This window comes from Narcine bancroftii, chromosome 3, assembly GCF_036971445.1.
Source record: "Narcine bancroftii isolate sNarBan1 chromosome 3, sNarBan1.hap1, whole genome shotgun sequence".
In the NCBI taxonomy this organism is placed as follows: Eukaryota; Metazoa; Chordata; class Chondrichthyes; order Torpediniformes; family Narcinidae; genus Narcine; species Narcine bancroftii.
This window is the reverse complement of record NC_091471.1, coordinates 159,784,189-159,804,003: the sequence shown is the minus strand read 5'-3', so window position 1 is coordinate 159,804,003 and position 19,815 is coordinate 159,784,189. Positions and strand designations below refer to the sequence as shown.

General features: G+C 38.4%; 1 protein-coding gene across 17 annotated transcripts in view; it reads right to left on the bottom strand.

Annotated features, from left to right (window-relative positions):
* stpg2 (sperm-tail PG-rich repeat containing 2) overlaps nt 1–19,815 on the bottom strand; it is a 715,538-nt gene that overhangs the window by 621,950 nt on the left and 73,773 nt on the right. For all 17 annotated transcript variants that reach the window (XR_011353877.1, XR_011353872.1, XR_011353875.1 and 14 more), the window contains exon 3: nt 9,151–9,257. Coding sequence is in view for 10 of the 17 variants with exons in the window: in XM_069925670.1 (XP_069781771.1) it covers nt 9,151–9,257 (107 nt within the window). In the remaining 7 variants the exon portion in view is untranslated. The remainder of the gene's footprint in view (nt 1–9,150; nt 9,258–19,815) is intronic.

Below are 19,815 nucleotides of genomic sequence, written 5' to 3'. Positions count from 1 at the left end.
ATGCAGCCGGAGGGCAGCAAAGACGGGCAGTCACTGCCGAAGGTCAGCGAAGGTGGGCAGTCACCACCAACTCAACCACCGACCCAACTATCGACAGGTCCCGAGCAAAGACTTGCATAAAAATCCACGCACGCCGAGGTGGTCCAAAAGAGAAAGAAGACCACCTGAACGTTTTAAGGACTATGTGCCCTGATTTTTATTAAATACTTTCCCTTTTATAATTATAATTACTCATGAGATTTATTCTAATTCTCACTTGTAGTCCTGGGCCCAATGTAATCTTAATAGTTCGAAGGGGCACAGTCAGTATTCACTGCACGGTGGGGGGAAAGCGTGTTGAGTATAAGCCCACCTTCTGCTGGACATCATGACGCCCTTGTCATGATGCCATACTTCCATATATATATATTTATATATATATATATATATATATAACCCTGTGCGTCAGTAGCCACGTTAGTCTAATAGAAGTAATGGATGAAAAGGCATCACGTCTCCGAATCTTAATCGTGTGAGTGCATACACAACACCCACCTTTGTTTAGATTTATATGAATCTTTTTTTCCCTAATGTATCTTGCAATTTTATATATATATTAGTAATAAATTTCTCAATAAGTGTATCTCTAATTAAATATTCACATTGACTTTGCTCTGAAAGTCTTACATTTGTATCTAATTTCCTTTTCAAATGATTTAAGTTGATAATATGCAAAAATTGTGTTATTTTGTATGTCATATTTCTCTTTCAATTGTTCAAAAGTCAGAAAAAAGATCCTAAAAACAAGCTTTTATCCTCTGTATATCTTTACTACTAACTATCAAATAAAGAATTATACAAAGTAAAAATAATAAGTTGATTTTGTCTTAACATCATTTTGGGTATTTGGTTATTTTTAATTTCTCTCTCCTTTGGATTCCATTCCATATCTTCAATAAATGTTTTAAAGTCAGTACTTTTATTTTCCCTTTTAGTAATTCTCTATTCCACTTAAACAGAAATTGCTCTGGAATAGCTTCTCCAATTTTATTCATCTCAATCTGAACCCAAGCTGTTTTCTCACCAATTTGATAACAGAAGGACAAGAATTTTAAATGAGCTGCTTTATAGTAATTATTAAAATTTGGTAATCTTAGTCCTCCTTGTTCAAATTTCCAAGTTAGTTTTTCCAAAGTAATTCTTGGCATTTTACCTTTCTAAATAAATTCCCGTACATCACGATCTATTAAAGTTATTGGTAAATCTTTCCATCTTTTTAAATCATCCTCTATCTTTTTTAGCTGTGGTAAATAATTTAATTTAAATAAATTGTCTAAATTTCTATCAATATTTATTCCTAAATATTTAATTGCTTCTTTTTGCCATTTGAACTTGGTCTTTTTTTTACTTTGCGTATAGTCGATGTCAACCATAGGCATCACTTCACTTTTGTCAATGTTAACTTTATAACCAGATACTAAGCTATATTCTGCTAATCTTGCATTTAATTTATTCAATTATATTTCTGGTTTTGTTAAATAAACTATAACATCATCCACAAATAAACTGATTTTATGTTCTTTATTATCTATCTCAAAACCTTTATCTCTCCTAACTGTTTCCACCAAAGGTTCTATAGCTAATGCGAATGAAAATGGTGATAATGTACATTCTTGTCTAGCTGACCTTTCTTATAGAAAAGGTTTTTATATTTGTCTATTTGTAACTACTTTAGCTTTTGTTTGATTATATAATGCTCTTAACCAATTTATAAAAGCATTCAGAATTCCTAATGTATTAAATACTCTAAATAAAAAGTCACATTCTAATCTATCAAATGCTTTTTCTGCGTTTAATGCAACCACTACTGCTGGTCTCTTTTCTCTCTGTGCTACATTTAATAAACTCAAAAATAACAGTTACTTCAAAAAAAGGAAAATATCTTTTCCAACTTTCTTCTTATAGACCTATATCATTATTGAATGCAGATTATAAAATTGTACCTAAATTGTTAGCTAATTGATTAGCTAAATATTTACCAAAATTAATAAATATGGATCAGACTGGTTTTATTAACAATAGACAATCTGTAGACAATATAGTTAAATCTTCTGGGGAACCCTATGGACATAAGCTATAAATTATCCAAATTCCAAATTCAATTCATATTAGTTGCATAGTCCGTAGCAAAAAAATATATAGCGATGGGAAGACTGACTCCCCTCTCCTTATGAGTCGGTGGACTACAGAGATGCATAGCTGTATTCCCGTGGAAAAACAATAACATAGAACTTTAGAAACCGACACAGCACCTTCGTTAGAATATGGCAACCATATTTAGCGCACTTGGGATGCAACTGTAGCCACATCCTGATGAAAATACTAATGTCAATGTCATATCTAATTTTCTCTTAGGTTTTATTTTGGTTTGTGTGTGTGTCTGGTCTGATCAAATAAGGCAGGACCAGTGGGTGCTTTAAATTTTTCCTTTCAAGGATTTTTCTTGAAGGGGGATGGGAAATGGCGGTGGGGGGAAATCACCTATTTGCAATTAGTTGGAGAATATTTGATTATATTGAAGAAATGTGTGGAGTTGTTTTTTTTATTGATGAGAAACGAAAAATAAAATATTTTTTAGAAGTATCTGGGGATACGTGTGGAAAATAACACAAAATTTATATAAATTGAATTATCTCCCTCTACTTGGAAAGATCAAGAAGGACCTACATAGATAGATAAATCTGCCCATAACATTGATGGGCAAGGTTAACTGCATTAAATTGAACGTAATGCCAAGGCTACAATATCTTTTTCAATCTTTGCCCCAAGTCTCTTTAAGACACTCAACGCATACGTTAGGCAATTTCTTTGGAGGAGTAAAGTGGCTAGAGTCTCCATGGAGAAATTGATTTGGGATTATAGTTTGGGAGGAATGAGACCCAATCAAGATTTATCATCTCTCTTGTTAAGGAGGGTGGTTTATACTCTTGGGCACAAATAGGTCTACACACAGTAGGGAGAAGATAGCAGGAGAGATTATATATAAATGGGATGCTGTTGTGCGTGAAGTAACAGATTTGGTAGGTCTCAAAGTCAGGACTCTGAACACAGTTTTGGTAGGGAAGGATTTTATTTACAGTAGGCAAGTGTGGGAAATAGTAACTGATGCAGCATGAGAGCATGCGCGCATGCGCACACACACACACACACACACACATACACACACACACACTGAACTGGTACATACAATGATCAAAGAAAAATCACTATGATGTCCCACCACACCTTGACTCAGTGCAGGCATGGCTTTATGTTATAAGGGACACTAATTAAACACTCCCAACCCTTTTAACAGTGTACATCTTACCAACAGTTTCTCCAGCACCCTTCCACATTTCTAGGCCTGGAGTGAAGCAGGGTGGTCCCAAACTAGCAAAGAAAGAAAACAAAGAGTACATGGTACCTTTATAGTGCTGGAGGGTCCAGCCCAGATTGTTAGCCAAGAAAATAGCTCAGTACCAGGAGGGTTAATCCAATTACAGCAACCAATGGCCCAAGGTCAAGTACAGGCAGGCTGGAGAATCCAGACCAGGTAATTCACATGGATCCAACAGCAAGATGCACACTAATGGGTGGAGTGGAACCAAACCTTGATTGATAGCTGATGTGTCCTTCAACTAGGTAGGGGGCAGTGCTATCACATGACAGCAACAACCCTTCCCGATACAGATACCAAATTAATAATGGCAAAAACAGACAACCCCATATTAAAACACATAATTTAAACATGGCAAAAAAAAATAAACCATATTATTGGGTTAAAAGTGGGGTTGTCTCCCAAATCACCCCTAACCCAGAATAAATTGAAACCCATGACCATGAGTAACAAGATTCTGGTCACCTGGTGCCAGAAAGAGATCAGGTGTGTCAAGAACAGTTATGAAAGGAGGCAGCTCATGTAACTTGAGCAATTAAAAAATACATTTGATCTGTCAAATAGGATATTTTTTGCTATCTTCAGTTAAGATCTTTTTTAAGAGGCAGTTTAGGCCCATCTATGGCCCTGCCAATGTGTAGGCTCTAATTTGAAAGGAAATCATGCGTAAATTCATTTCTGCCATGTATTTCCTGTTCCAAAATAACTATATAACCACTTACAGCACAGAACAGGCCAGTTCGGCCCTACTAGTCCATGCCGTAGCAAATCCTCACCCTCCTAGTCCCACTGACCAGCACCCGGTCCATACCCCTCTAGTCCCCTCCTATCCATGTAACGATCCAGTCTTTCCTTAAATGTAACCAATGATCCCTCCTCGACCATGTCTGCTGGAAGCTCATTCCACATCCCCACCACCCTCTGCGTAATGAAATTTCCCCTCATGTTCCCCTTATAATTTTCCCCCTTCAATCTTAAACCATGTCCTCTAGTTTGAATCTCCCCCTTTCTTAATTGAAAAAGCCTATCCACATTTACTGTCTGTCCCTTTTAAAATCTTAAACACCTCTATCAAGTCCCCTCTCAATCTTCTACACTCCAGAGAAAAAAGCCCCAGTCTGCACAACCTTTCCCTGTAACTCAGACCCTGAAATCCTGTCAACATTCTCGTGAACCTTCTCTGCACTCTCTCTATTTTGTTTATATCTTTCCTATAATTTGGTGACCAAAACTGTACACAGTACTCCAAATTTGGCCTCACCAATGCCTTGTACAATTTCATCATAACCTCCCTACTCTTGAATTCAATACTCCAATTTATGAAGGCCAACATTCCAAATGCCTTCTTCACCACACCATCTACCTGAGTATCAGCCTTGAGGGTACTATTTACCACAACTCCTAAATCCCTTTGTTGCTATGCACTCCTCAATTGTCTACCATTCAATGTATATGACCTATTTAAATTTGCCTTTCCAAAATGTAGCACCTCACATTTATCCGTATTAAATTCCATCAGCCATTTCTCAGACCATATCTCCAGCCTTCCTAAATCACCTTTTAATCTATGGTAATCTACCTCACTGTCCACAACACCACCAATCTTTGTGTCATCCGCAAACTTGCTTATCCAATTCTCCACCCCTACATCCAGATCATTAATATATATAACAAATAATAGTGGACCCAGGACCGAACCCTGAGGAACTCCACTAGTCACCGGCCTCCAATTGGACAAACAATTTTCTACCACTACTCTCTGACACCTCCCATCCAACCACTGCTGAATCCATTTCACTACCTCTTTATTTATACCTAATGCCTCCACCTTTTTTCCTAACCTCCTGTGGGGAACTTTGTCAAAAGCTTTACTAAAGTCCAAATAGACAACATCCACAGCTTTCCCTTCATCAACCTTTTTTGTAACCCCCTCGAAGAACTCAATCAGGTTTGTCAAGCATGATCTACCCCTGACAAAACCATGCTGATTACTCCCTATCAATCACTGTACCTCCAAAAATTTGTAAATAGCATCCCTCAGGACACTTTCCATCAACTTGCCCACCACAGACGTCAGACTTACAGGCCTATAATTCCCAGGTTTGCATTTGGACCCTTTCTTAAACAGAGGAACCACATGCGCCACCCTCCAATCCTTTGACACCACCCCCGTAGCCAGTGACATCCTAAATATCTCTGTTAATGGCCCCACTAACTGTCCACTAGCCTCCCTGAGTGACCTAGGGAATATTTTGTCCAGTCCGGGAGATTTATCCACCTTTATCTTTTTTAACACAGCCATCACTACCTCCTCGGTTATCCTTATATGCTTCATGACCTCCCCATAATTTTTATTTACTTCAACTGGTTCAACATTTTTTTCCCTAGTGAATACCGAGGCAAAGAAATCATTCAAAATTTCCCCCATTTCCTCAGACTTCTCACTCAGCCTACCCACACTATCTACAAGGGGTCCAATTTTATCTCTCACTAATCTTTTACTTTTAATGTACTTATAGAAACCCTTTGGATTTATTTTTACTCTGTCAGCCAAAGCCTCTTCATGCCTTTTTTTGGCCTTTCTAATTTCTTTCTTAAGATTCCTTCTACACTCCTTGTAGTCCTCCTTCAACTTCTCAGCTCCCTGCTCTTTATACCTCTTGTACACCTCCCTTTTTCTCCTAACCAAATTTCCAATATTCCTCGAAAACCAAGCCTCCCTATGACTTCCAGCCTTTCCTCTGATCCACACTGGGACATAACTACTCTGTACCTTCAAAATTTCTTTTTTGAATATCCTCCATTTTTCATTAACATCCTTACCTGAAAATATCCTGTCCCACTCAATACTCCCCAAATCCCTTCTTATTCCTTCGAAATTTGCTCTTTTCCAATCCAGAACCTCAACTTTAGGCCTCTCCTTGCTCTTCCCTAAAACTACCCTAAAACTAACAGAATTATGATCACTAGACCCAATTGGTTCTCCAACATTAATGTCCGCTACCTGACTTAGCTCGTTCTCTAACAGGACATCCAGTATTACACCGTCCCGAGTCGGTTCTTCTACTAACTGATTTAGAAAACAATCCTGAGCACATTTAACGAACTCCAGCCCATCCAGCCCTCTAACCGTATGGGTATCCCAATCAATGTGTGGGAAGTTAAAATCTCCCATGATCACTACTTTATGATTTTCACACATATACATTATCTCCCTACAAATTTGTTCCTCTAATTATCTTGGCCCATTTGGTGGTCTGTAATACACCCTTATTAGCACCCTCTTGCCTCCTCCACCCCTCAATTCCACCCAAACAGCCTCACTGGTCGATCCCTCCTTACCATCCTGCCACCTCACGGCAGTAATGTCCTCCTTAACAAGCAGAGCAACTCCTCCTCCTTTTTTACCCCCTGATCTATCACATCTAAAAAAATTAGGGCCTGAAACCAGGCCTTCTTAAATCAAGGCAAAGATGGGAGTCAGATTTTGGAACAACAATCCAGGAGTGGTGCTGGTCCGACTTGTGTCAAGACAGCATGACAACAGTCATTAATGCTAGATATAGGCTGGTGCAATTTAATTTCCTGAACCAGCTATGTCTCACACCACAAAAATTGCATAAGGTAAAGTCAGAGATTTCAGAATTGTGCTTTAGATATGGCATGGAGATAGGAGCAGCCTATGCAGCAGGGTGAGACCCTTTTGGGTAGAATTAGGGGACATTCTGGAGAAAATTACAGGGCTGGAATATTCATAGGACTCAGCGTTGTTCCTGTTGGGGGATATTTTGGACATGAGACTGTCCAAACACCAAATTCAATTTGTAAAAGTTTCCTTAGTGGTGGCCAGGAAATGCATAGTGGTTACTTGGAAATTAAACTCTCAGCTGGGCACCGCACGATGGAACATGGAAATGCAGAGCTGTATTCCCCTGAAGAAAATCACCTATAATCTGAGGAGGAGGTATGACACATTCGTTAAGGTGTGGCAACCATACTTGCGGTACATTGGAAAGGGCACCTTCCCTCCCCAAAATCTTTTTTCGGCCTCTGTTTTGTTCCTTTAATGTATTTGTATAGTTATTTTCAATAATTAATGTATGTTTGCTTTTGTTAATTTGGGGTGGGAGGAAGATGGGGGTGGGGGAGGGAAGAAGGAGGGAAAGAAGACTCGATACAAAGTGCTCTGTAAAAGGGGAAGATTATTCATAAGCATGAATCTGTAAAATCAAAAAAAAATTTTTTTAAACTTTGTTTTTCTCTCTCTGCAGATACTGCCTGACCCAGTGAGTGTTTCAAACATTTCCCACTTTTATTTGAATTACTTCTTTGCATCTTCCTGAGACAGGCATGATGCTCGCAAGAAAATATTTACTGGTCAAGTCAATTACTTTGGAAGCAACATCTCAGAAGAATGAAACAAGTAATTGAATTGCTCAGGCATCGAAGGCTATGGACACATGCTAATAAATGGGAATAGAGCAGATGGATATTTAGTGTTCAGCAAGGGCAAAGAGGACCAAAGGGCCTGTTTTTGTTCTGTATGCCTCTGACTCAATGAGCATTTCCAGTTACATGCAAGTCAGCCTAGGATGGTGACTCTGGTTCATTTCCATAGATTAGATTTTTCAATCATCTGATATTTAATGGCCATCTAACTGCTTTCAGGGTCACTTACTGGAATTTATTTAATTCAATTATCATAATTTAATGAATTAGGACTTGAACTGGAGAGTACAGTATAAGAATCATCTGTCATTTTGTGAATGTGATTAATATTCTTCTAATGAAATGTAAATACGACAAAAAAATTGTTTTAGATTTAGAAGGAATCTGATGGCAACTTTTTTCACTCAGAGGGTGGTCCATATTTGGAATGAGCTGCAAGAGGAGGTTATAGAAGTGGCACAATTACAACTTTCAAAAGCTATTAGGACAGATAGGAAAGACTTAGAAAGATATGGACCAAATGCAGGCACAGGCATATGGGACTACCCCAGAATGCCAGCTTGGTCAGTCTGTACAAGTTGGGCCAAGGGGCTAGTTACATGCTTGATGACTCCAAGATCCTATATTTAAGACAGTCACATCTTTGAATATTTTCATGTAAAACATACCTATAAACAATCAATGAAAATTTATCAATGTACAATGTAATTTGTAAGTCTTTGCATATACTCTTATATTTGTTCATTTCATTATGATTATTTTCAGAGATTTACAACATTAATATTATTTTAATTTAATTTAGAGACACAAAATGGTAACATACATGTATGGTTCTCGAGCCCTCGCCACCCAAATATACCAGTGTGACCAATTAACCTACAAACCCTTTAAGTCTTTAGATCGTGGAAAGAAAGCAGAGCACCCATAGGAAACCTACATGGACACAGGGAGAACATACAAACTCCTTACAAACAGTGCTGAACCCATGTCCCTGGCATTGTAACACTTAACTGTGCTGCCTAAATAATCCATGAGTAGCATTATATTATTGTTAAAATACAATCAAATTTCAAGAATTTGAATGCAAAAACTGGAGCAGAAAGACAGCATTTCAGCATTGCACAAAACTGCTGTTTAACCATTTGGGTGAAACTCCAACTCACATGAACAAAGAAGTTACATGTCCGCTGTAAGAGAAACTCTTGTTCAATTACTTGGAGATATTTGCTGAATATATAAGGAAATCTTATCTTAGTTACACAGAACTGGCAATTACTTTATCCTACCTGCACAGGATTAACGTCATAGTGCTGTGGACCTGGAGCGAGGAGAGCCCCTGGAGCGATGAAAACAGATTCACGGCTTGTCAAAGACAGAAAGGGCGCATATCCATCTGTAATGAAAGAAAACTAGCTTTGTGATTCTTTTTTTAATCCTGAAAAAAATAAGCTATTCTATTATACTACAAGCATTCCTTCTAAAAATGTCACAAAAGCTTCATAAAAGTATTGTTAATAATTTCATTTATTGCGCATGTCTAGTTGGATTTTACAAATGGTGGAAAGTCTACAGGTAAGTGAACAGATTTTACAACAGCTTTAAATGATAAATTTGTAGATTCAAATCTTCTCCAGGGATGTGGGACTGAAGGCTTGTGAATCCTGCAACATATGAACTTGCATTTGTGTGGCACTTCTGTTTCGTGGTGGATTCAAATCCCACTCCAGGGACACGAGCACAGTAGTTTAGGCTGATAATTCAGCACTGGAGCAGGCATTCTTTGGATTAGATGTTTATCAGGCAACACTATCTTTGCAAATGACTTCATTACGTTGTTTCAAAGAACAGCAGAGGAATTATCGCTCATGCCTTGGCCAATATTTATTCCTTTCCAACATTTCTAAGATATGCTAATCATTATCTAATTGCTACTTGCTGCCATTTTTCTAATATTTTAACAGTGACAACTATTGTAACATCATATTTTTGCACTACTCAATCTGCAACTATTAATATTCAACTATCCTTTCACATTTATTATCTTTTGTATAGTGATTTAATTTATACTTATTGTGTGTTTGACAGAGCTGTATAGCTAAAGCAAAGAAGAATTTCAGCAAATCTGTACATTGCACTTATATGTACAATAATAAACTTTTATCAGCATCTATCCAAAACAACTGTGGCATCCTGAAAAGGATCTGAAAGGTGTGATGGAAATAAAAGTTGTTTTTTTAAAAAATAAACACAGAATAGATATCCTAGAATGCTTCATAGAGTCTCTTGAAATAAAAAATGTATGTTTAGACAAAATGGAAGGAATCAAAAAATTGGTGAGTTAAGTATATTGTAGAGAAGGTCTCAAAAAGGTTGCTATTTGTGTGATATAAGGAATGGCACTCATGGTTGAAGCAGAAGATTTGAGTGTTCACTTCTCTACCAGAGCCAGGGCAGACTCTGGTGCTGAGAGATTGTGGTAAGATCTAACTTTTCTCACAGGCAAATCTGAATAGACGAACTGCCTCTCTCCTCCAGTCATAGTAAAAAGAACCTACACTACCATTATGTAGAGGAAGTCTTCCAGTGCCTTATCCAATACTTATCATTTAATACTTATAAGCACTGATAACAAAAATGTGAGAAAAAAGAAACAGTACGTCATTTGGCCCATGTACCCGATCTGCCACTTAGTAAGATCATGGCTAACTTTCTACCTCAGCACCACTTTTTTTACATCAACCCCTTATTCTGTGATTCCCTCAATATCAAGATCTCTGCTTTGAATATATTCGGTGACTAACACTCCACACCCATCTTGAATAGGAAATTTTGAAGATTCAATATCATATGGGTGAAGCATTTTTTTCCACTTCCTTATCTTCAATGGTAAATCCCTTAATTGAAGCTGACCCCCCTGATTTTGGACAATTTAGTCATGGGAAACAATGTCCTTGCATCCTCTCTGTTAAGCCCTGTAATCAAGTTGTATGTTTTTACACCTCCTGTTCTTCTAAGCTCAAAAGAGCATGCGTGCAATGTGCTTAACCTTTCATCATATGACAAATGACACAACTAATGCATAACCCTGGTGAATCTTCATTGCATCCCATTTTTGCAAGTGGATGTTCCTCTGGCATAACAGACCTGGCACAGTATTCCAGGTGTGGTCTCACGAGGGACCTATATAATTCTAGCAAGTTGATGCTACTATTGTACTCAAATCCCCTTACAATAGACGGCCACATGTCTTCCTTTCAAATTATATTCTCATTATACAAAAGAATGCACAAGCAATCTTTCACCATTTAAAAACATATTTCATTTTTATATTTTCTTCCAAAATGGATAGTCTCTAAATTATAATCCATCTGCCAAATTCTTGTCCTTTTATATAACTTGCCTTTATTCCCCTTGGAGCCTCTCTGCATTCCTACACAGATCCCACTGCCACTCGACTTTGGATCAGCAGCAAATCTGGATACTTGGTCCCTACATTCTAATAACTGATGTAGACTGTGAACAGTTGGCCCCAGCACTGATTGCTGCAAACCCTATTGGTCACTGCACTACTCTTGTCCATTAACAAAACCACAGTCCAGGCCAATATATTATCCCCAGCACTGCGTACTCTAATCTTAACAACCTCTTGTGAGGCAAAGTATCAAAGCCTCCTTAAAGTCCAAAAGCTCCACATCAATGGCTCATGCTTGACTATTTTGATGGTTACAACCACCAAAACTAGTTCAAACATAATTCCTGTTTCATAAATCCTCAAATTACTTTGCAATTGCCATATTAAACATTTTCTTCATAATAATGGATTCCAATATGTTCCAGTAATTGACTATCAGGTTTTTTAAAACTCTCCCTCTTCTCCCATTCTTAAGTAGTGTGATTGTATTGGCTCCTTTCCAATCTCTGAGAATGATTCGAGAATCTATAGGTCCCACGGCCACATCGTGTTCTTGGGATTTATTAGCTTTAAATTCTATTAATTTTTCCATTACATTTTTTTATTGGTACCAATTTCTATAAAACCCCACATTCATTAGTACCATTTCTAATGAATGGAAACAAGGAAAGAAAGCATTTTTATGAGGTATTGTTCCAGATAAGGAAGATAAACAAACCTAGATTAAAGTTAATATGTTACTGAATCTCTTTAGCCACAAGGACAGAGAATTGTACCATCCTATTAATAAAACTCCCAAATAAGAGAATTACATGGTAAATGGCAAAGCACTGGAAAATGTCGTTGAACAATGAGACCTCATGTCAGGGTGATAAAGAAGACAATATGGCACATTTGCTTTCAAAGTTCAAATTTATTGTCAGAGTAAATACAGGGCATCACCTACAACTCAGATTGTTTTTCCTACAGGTAAAGCAGAATTTCTACTTATTGGTAGTGTAAACTGCACTCAAGAAAATGATATGCACACAAAAGAGAGAAATGTAAAGAAAAAATGTAAACAAATTGACTGCGCAAATACAGAAAAAAATATTCATAATAAATAAAGTGGAAAGTAAGAGTCCTTAAATGAGTCTCTAAATGAGTCTGTTGTTTAGCAGTCTGATGATGAAGGTAGCAGCTGTAGTGATAAGAGTCCTAGTGATTCTCCTGACCACTAGACAGTCAGAGACTAGTTTTGTTGACAGCTTCGGTTGGATTCAAGATGGATGCATCCACACAGTCTTGAGTCTATAACTAATAAAATATAGTTGTTTTAAAAGAACCCGAGTTTCACGTGGTACCAGGTGTGGAAGAGATACCAAGAGAGTTCAAAGTGCATATCAGTCATTAGCAGTAGAGAAATTGAAAGTGTAATGTGGGAGATAAATTGGGGCAGGTTTTTTAATGTAGATCATTTTAAAACAGATTTTATTTAAAATACTAGAGCTCTGCTCATGCTAGACATGTCGGCCCCAGAGACCTTGCAAAAGCTTTGGAGAGTGCCCAAAAGATGTCACTAATGGATTGTTATTTACAAAAAGGCAACAGATGAAAGAACTTGTCGGAGCCACATTCTGTCTGGAGTGGAACTTGCTGTTCTAGGAGGGTCATGTGGTTATTCAAGCAGAGAGAGTCAAACAGGGTTTTTCCCTGAGAAAGAGAGAGACACAGAGATCAGTTCTGCAGTTTTGCAGTCAGCAGCAGTGGCTGGGACTGTAGCAGGACAGGCTGGCGGGCTTGTGGGGTCCCTGTTTGAAAGACGGGTTGTGAGTTATTAGTTCAGCCTGGTCGAAGCCCTTGTGGTTTATGCAGGAGGAGAGGACTGGCTGCCTGGTGTTTCACTTAAAATAAGGGGAAATGGGGAGGAACTCTGTGGTGACCTGAAGGAAGAAGGCTATCATCTAGAGAGCCCTGGGGGCAAGTATCTTCGGCAGGACACTGAAGTGGATAATCAGTTGTAGGTCTCCAGCATGCACCAGGCCTCTCTCTGAAAGCCGACAGGAGCCTTCCTGAGCAGTAGACATTTTTCTTTCAGGCACCAAAGCCTGGTGAACATTGTGAATGTTAAATTCTGTGCAGTGTAAGAATTGCCTGCAACCAGTGAACTTGGAGGAATGAAAAGTGGGATTGGACTGTGAATCGGGGAATTTTTCTAAGCTTACACACACATTACATGCACGTGCGCTTGGAATTGGAGGGGGGTTGGTTTAAGTTGGTTAAGTCAATGGTGATGGGTTAAAGTGTGATTCTATTTTCATGTTTAAAGATGATTGGGGGCAAACTTTGTTGAGGTAACCATTTGTTTTAGTGAATATCTGTTGCTGCTGGGTTTTGGGGTCCTCTGGACTCGTAACAGTAAAGACCCCTGATGCTGTAAATTGAATGGAAATGTCAACCATGAGTGGAGGTTGTTTAAACAAAGATTTGTGTTGTAACTGCAAGTCATTGGACTCAATAGCAAACCTGATGCACAGACGATTGCAATGCTACTTACGTGGTGGGACTTCAAGCACTAGATGTTTTCAACACATTTGTTGTTGCCAAGGCAGAAGACCGGGGCAAGTTCAACAAAGTTATCGAATTCACCAAAGAAAAATGAAATGTTCAAGGGGTATGTGTTTTGCTCACACACACAGCTGCAAGGAGAGAGTTTTGATGCTTTTTTAATAGAATTGAAAATAAAAGTAAGAACATGCAATTTTGGATCACTGCAAGATTCAATAATCCGTGATCAAATTGTGTTCAGCATTATTGATAAGTAAGTGAGAGACAGGTTGCTGTGAGAGACAGAACTTACCTTTGCTGGAGCTTTGAAGATATGCCATGGCAGTGAATTAGCTCTGAAGCACACAAAAAAGTTCAGTGAGAGTGCAAAAGCCAATGAAAGCAAAGGCATAGCCATTGCCAAAGTAGGCACTTTCATGCACTGAAAAAGCCCGACTGTAAAGGCGGAGGTTCTCTGTCCTTATGTCGGGAGACTTGCCTCTATGAATATGCTGTGACTGGCTCCAAGGCATCGACTGAAATCTCTCTCGGGGAAGTATCATCAGTGGCATACTGCACTCCGCCACCTCACATGAATGTATTGATGCTGCAAAAGGCTGGCTAAGGGTGGGCTGATGATGTCACAGTGATGCTGTCAGCCAGCAACCCATCTCCCCTCTCTCTCCCACCTAGTCACCCCTCTCCCTCCATGACCCCCTCAGGGCAGGGGCAGCCACCGGGAACCATCAGGTCGGGGGGGCCAACAAGAGCCAACAGGGCAGGGGCAGCCGGCAGAAGCCATCAAGACAGGGGTGGGCAGTGGGAGCTGTCAGGGTGGGGTGTATCAGGGGGCGACCGGTGTGGGCTGTGATAGTCACCGGGCCGCCTCAGCCTTCAGGGCCGCTCACCAGTGGCTCAAAATGTAGCAAAGCAATGGCCATTTTCCCTACCCATAATCCTCCAAGCAGCTGGAACCATTCTGGGAAACACAGAGTGGTTCCAGCTGCATGGGGGATTATGGGAAGGGAAGACAGCTATTGCTCTGCCACGTATTTATGAGGGCTGGTACTATGGCACTAATTGCTCCACCTCCACTGGCTCCAGAGGGCTCTATGAGATGCCACTCAACATGAATGTGACACAAGAGCAGCCTTTTAGGACTGCTCCATGAAAGGTAAGTTTATATTTTTCCTCTATGCTTATAGCCAGCCTTCAGGCGGAGGTTTGGCGTGAAAGAGCCTACTGAGTGACCACACACAGAAACAAAAAATGAGATATAGGAAACAACAAAGATGCAAACAATATGATGCTCCACATGCACCAAAACAATGCCCCGTCTATGAAAAAGTCTATAATAAGTGCAAAGGGCAGAATCACTATATAAACCAATGTTTTTCCAAAGGGAAACAAAACAGAAGAAACATATTTATGAGCATATCTTCAAAGCTCCAGCAAAGGTAAGCTCTGTCTCTCACAGCAACCTGTCTCTCACTTACTTATCAATAATGCTGAACACAATTTGATCACGGATTATTGAATCTTGCAGTGATCCAAAATTGCATGTTCTTACTTTTATTTTCAAATCCATTAAAAAAGCACCCTGCAGCTGTGTGTGTGAGCAAAACACATATCTCTTGAACGTTTCATTTTTCTTTGGTGAATTTGGTAACCTTGTTGATACACTTTTCATTGGCATGGCAGTGCAGGAAGTCTATAAACCAACAGACAATGAACACCCAAGCATGAACAGAGTCAAGCAGGAACAAATATTCCTTTCAAGCTGGACACAGGGGTACAGGGCAATTTGATCTGTGAGTATGACCTCAGGGCAATGAAGATAAAGCCATACATCCATGCAAATCCTGTACAGCTGAAAGCCTCAAGTGGACAGAGCATCGACACAAAAGTTAAAGAGGTTCACAGTAGTCCCAGATAGACATGAATCACCACTTGGTGACAAAGTATATGAAAATTTAAGCCTAGTCAAGAGGAAGTACACACCAGGGAAACCTATTGTGTTAGCTGATGTGTTATCCAGGGCAACAATGCAGAGTGAAGTACACAATGAGAGTTCCACAGAGACAGATGTGAATCTCCATGTGAACCTGATCACTGAATCTCTTCCCGTATCTGACATGAAATCTAAGCAGATCGCAGCTGAAATAGAAAAGAATACAGTTCTCATGAAGGTCATCAAGAATCAGAATGAAGGATGGCCAAGAGGTGAATGTCAGCCATTCTACAACATCAGAGCTGAACTAAGTGTTGTCAATGGGGTTCTACTAAGACAGAGAAGAATTATCATTCTTCAAGAAATGTGATAAGAGATGCTGAAAAGGGTACATGAGGGGCACCTTGGAATGGAAAAATGCAAGAGGAGGACCAGAACTGCTGTTTATTGGTCAGGGATAAATGCTGACATTGACAGGATGGTTTCAAGCTGTGAGACCTGTTTGAAACATAACAAAGGAACCCATGATAATAACTGACTTACCAGCAGAACCATGGTAGAAAGTTAGGACTGATCTGTTCCACATGGATGGAAATAATTACTTGCTGGTTATTGATAATCTATTGAACTATCTGAAGATCGCATGCTTCCTAATATGTCTGCTGCTTGTTTGATCAAATATATGAATCAATCTTTGCAAGACACAGAATTCTAAGCATCTATGTTAAGAAGATCCACATGCGTTATCAAAGCACCTGATAGACTGAATCTCTAAAATAAGAACTGCACTTAAAAAGTTGGTGCTGCTGATGTGTTTATGTTTGTGTTGAATTGTAAATTGAAATTAATATTGTATTAGTGTTGTTAGATTAAACATCTCAAGGAAAGAGTACGTTGTGATAGAGTGGTACTAAAACTCCTGACCACTAGAGAGAGTCAGAGACTAGTTTGCTGCAGCAAAGGATGATTCAAGATGGATGCTTTCACATGGTTATGAATTCTATAGCTAATAAAGTATAGTTGTTTTAAAAGAACCCAAAGTTTGCATTTAGTCAAGGGTGACTATACTCAGTGTTTAAAGGCCACTCAATTTAGGTGGCCAGATGCTGGAATTAAATATTTTGGTATTCGGGTCAATAACAATTTGAATAATTTATATAAATTAAATGATTTGCCATTAGTTAATAAAATTATTGAGGATTTAAAAAAGTGGAATACCCTACTTATAACTTTATTAGGTAGAGTAAATTATATTAAGACAAATATTTTCCTTCACGTTCAATATCTTTTTCAGTCAATTCCCATCTCAATTCCTCAAAAAAGTTTACAGGATTTGAATACAAGTGTTAGAAAGTTATTTTTATCAAAAGGAAAAATGGCGAGACTGTGTTTGGAAAAAGTGACTTGGAAGTTTGAATTGGGGGGAGTTTATGACTTCCCCACTTTAAAAATTATTATAAGGCTGCCCAATTGAGATTTATTAATGTATTGTTTGGTGTAAATAAAATTCCTGCTTGGGATAATATAGAACTTAGTAAAATAGGAGAAAAAATATACAGGATTTTATTTATAAATGGAATTCAACGTTGTTGTTGGGAAGTAGAGATACACCTGTTTTAAAACATCTGATTGAATTATGGAATAAAATTGATTATGAAATAAGTGCAAGAAGTTCAGTTTGAGGAAAAATGCCTTTATGTCAAAATAGACATTCCATTTTCTATGAATAATCAATTTTTGAGGACTTGGATGCAGATGGGTATTAAGAGGATAGAGGATTGTTTTGCAGTTGGAAGATTTATTACATTCGAACAAATGAAGAATAAATTTAATGTGCACTGATAAAATAGGTTCAAGTTTGAAGTTACCTAGCCAGAGTGAACTGAAATTACTGATTTATAAAAGTAATATCAGTAAATTTATCTCTGTAATTTATAATTTACTTCAAAAGAAAGCCCCTAAAATAGGAGCGCATAAATCGAGATTAAGATGGAATGTGAATTTAAAAAGACTAGTAGATGAGAAAGACTGGATGGAATTATGTAAAGATAATATGACAAAAGTTATGAACCTTAGATATAGGTTGCTTCAAAATAATTTTTTTCTTCAGTTATATTTGACTCCTCAAAAATTAAGAAGATTGAACATTACATTATCAGATTTGTGTTTTAGGTGTGGACAAGAGATTGGATCACTTCTGCATTCTACTTGGAAGTGTCCTAAAGTTAAACATTTCTGGTTGGAAGTTGGAAATATTTTGGAACAAATATTGGAGGTTAAGTTTCCACAGGATCCAATGCTATTTTTGTTGGGTAATATTTGAGCTATAGACCCAAACTGAAACTAACCATGTATCAAATTGAATTTGTACAAATTGCTTTAGCAGTTTCTAGAAAGTGTATAGCAAGAACTTAAAAATTGGACACAGACCTCGGGATGGAGAGATGGCATGCAGAACTTCATAGATGCATTCCACTTGAGGAGATTATTTATAGTTTATGAAATAAATATCATGTATTTTGAAAAATATGACACCCATATTTGCAAAATGTAAGAATGAATGTTTACAGACTCTCTTGTTTCTTGATAACCTCCAGTATTGAAATTTTATGATTATATATACTGTCTGTCTGTCTGTCTGTCTGTCTGTCTGTCTGTCTGTCTGTCTGTCTGTCTGTCTGTCTGTCTGTCTGTCTGTCTGTCTGTCTTTCTTTCTTTTCCCTTTTTTGGGGGGTTTGGGGAGGGGGAGGGGTTTTATATATCACACTATAATTTTTGAAAGTTCTTTATTGAATGAAATGTATTTACTGTTGTGGTTTAAAATTTGTAAATAAAATATTTTTTTAAAAACCCAAGTTTCCTTATTACAGTAAAAGAAACATCACAATAACTGTTCCTGAACATGGTGGTATGAGTCTTGTGGAACCTATACCTCTTTCCTGATGACAGCAGCAAGAACAGAGCATGTCCTGGAAGGTGTGGATCCTTGATGATTGCTGTTGCTCTCTGACAGCAGTGTTCCATATAGATTTTATCAATGGTGGGGAGAGTTTTGCCTATGATGTACTGGGCTATGTCCATTGCCTTTTGTAGGGCTTTCCTCTCAGGGGCATCGGTAACGCATTCCAGGCCATGATGCTGTCAGTCAGCACACTTTGCACTACACATTTGTAGAAGTTTGCCAAGGTGTTTGAGGTCATACCAAACCTCTGCAAACTCCTGAGCAAGCAGAGGCACTGATAATATTTATGCGTTAAGTTTAGGAAAAGTCTTCCTAGGAATTTAAATTTGTTCATCCTCTCTACCTTTGATCCCCAGTGATCAATGGATTGTACACCTCTGGTTTTCCCTTCCTGAAGTTCACAATCAGCTTCTTTATTTTGGTGACATTAATGTGAGGTGGCTGTTAATACACTAATCAGAAAAGTTTTCAACTCCCTCCTATACGCTGGCTTATTGGCCCTTTTTATACCATGGTATTGTCAGCAAATTTGCAAATGGTATTGTTGTCATACTCACCCACCCAATCTCAGGTGTAAAGTGAGTTGTGCAGGGGTTGAAGTACGCAGCCTTGTGGTGCTCCAGTAATGATGGAGATTGTGGAGGAAATGTTCTTGCCAATCCGTAATGATTGGAGTCTAGAGGTTAAGAAATCAGGATCCTATGACACACTGGCATATTGAGGCCCAGGTCTTGGAGTTTGCTGATCAGTTTTGGCAGGAATATGGTGCCGAACTATGGTCAATAAAGAGCATTCTGATGCATGCATCTTTGCTGTTCAGGTGTTCCAAGGTTTTGTGTAGAGACAGTGAGATGGCATTGGGTGAGGTATTGACTACAGAAGTTGGGCCATCATGATACAGCTGTAGAAGATGATGGTGAGACCACACTTGGAGTACTGAGTATGTTTTATGTTCCTGGGAAACTGTAGTAAAAAGACTTTCATTGCATCTGTACATTATAATTATGTACATGACCATTAACTCCTCTATCTTATTATATCATAACACGTCATATCATAATGTATTTTTTCCTCAACTTGTAAGTTTGTGTTCCCATGCA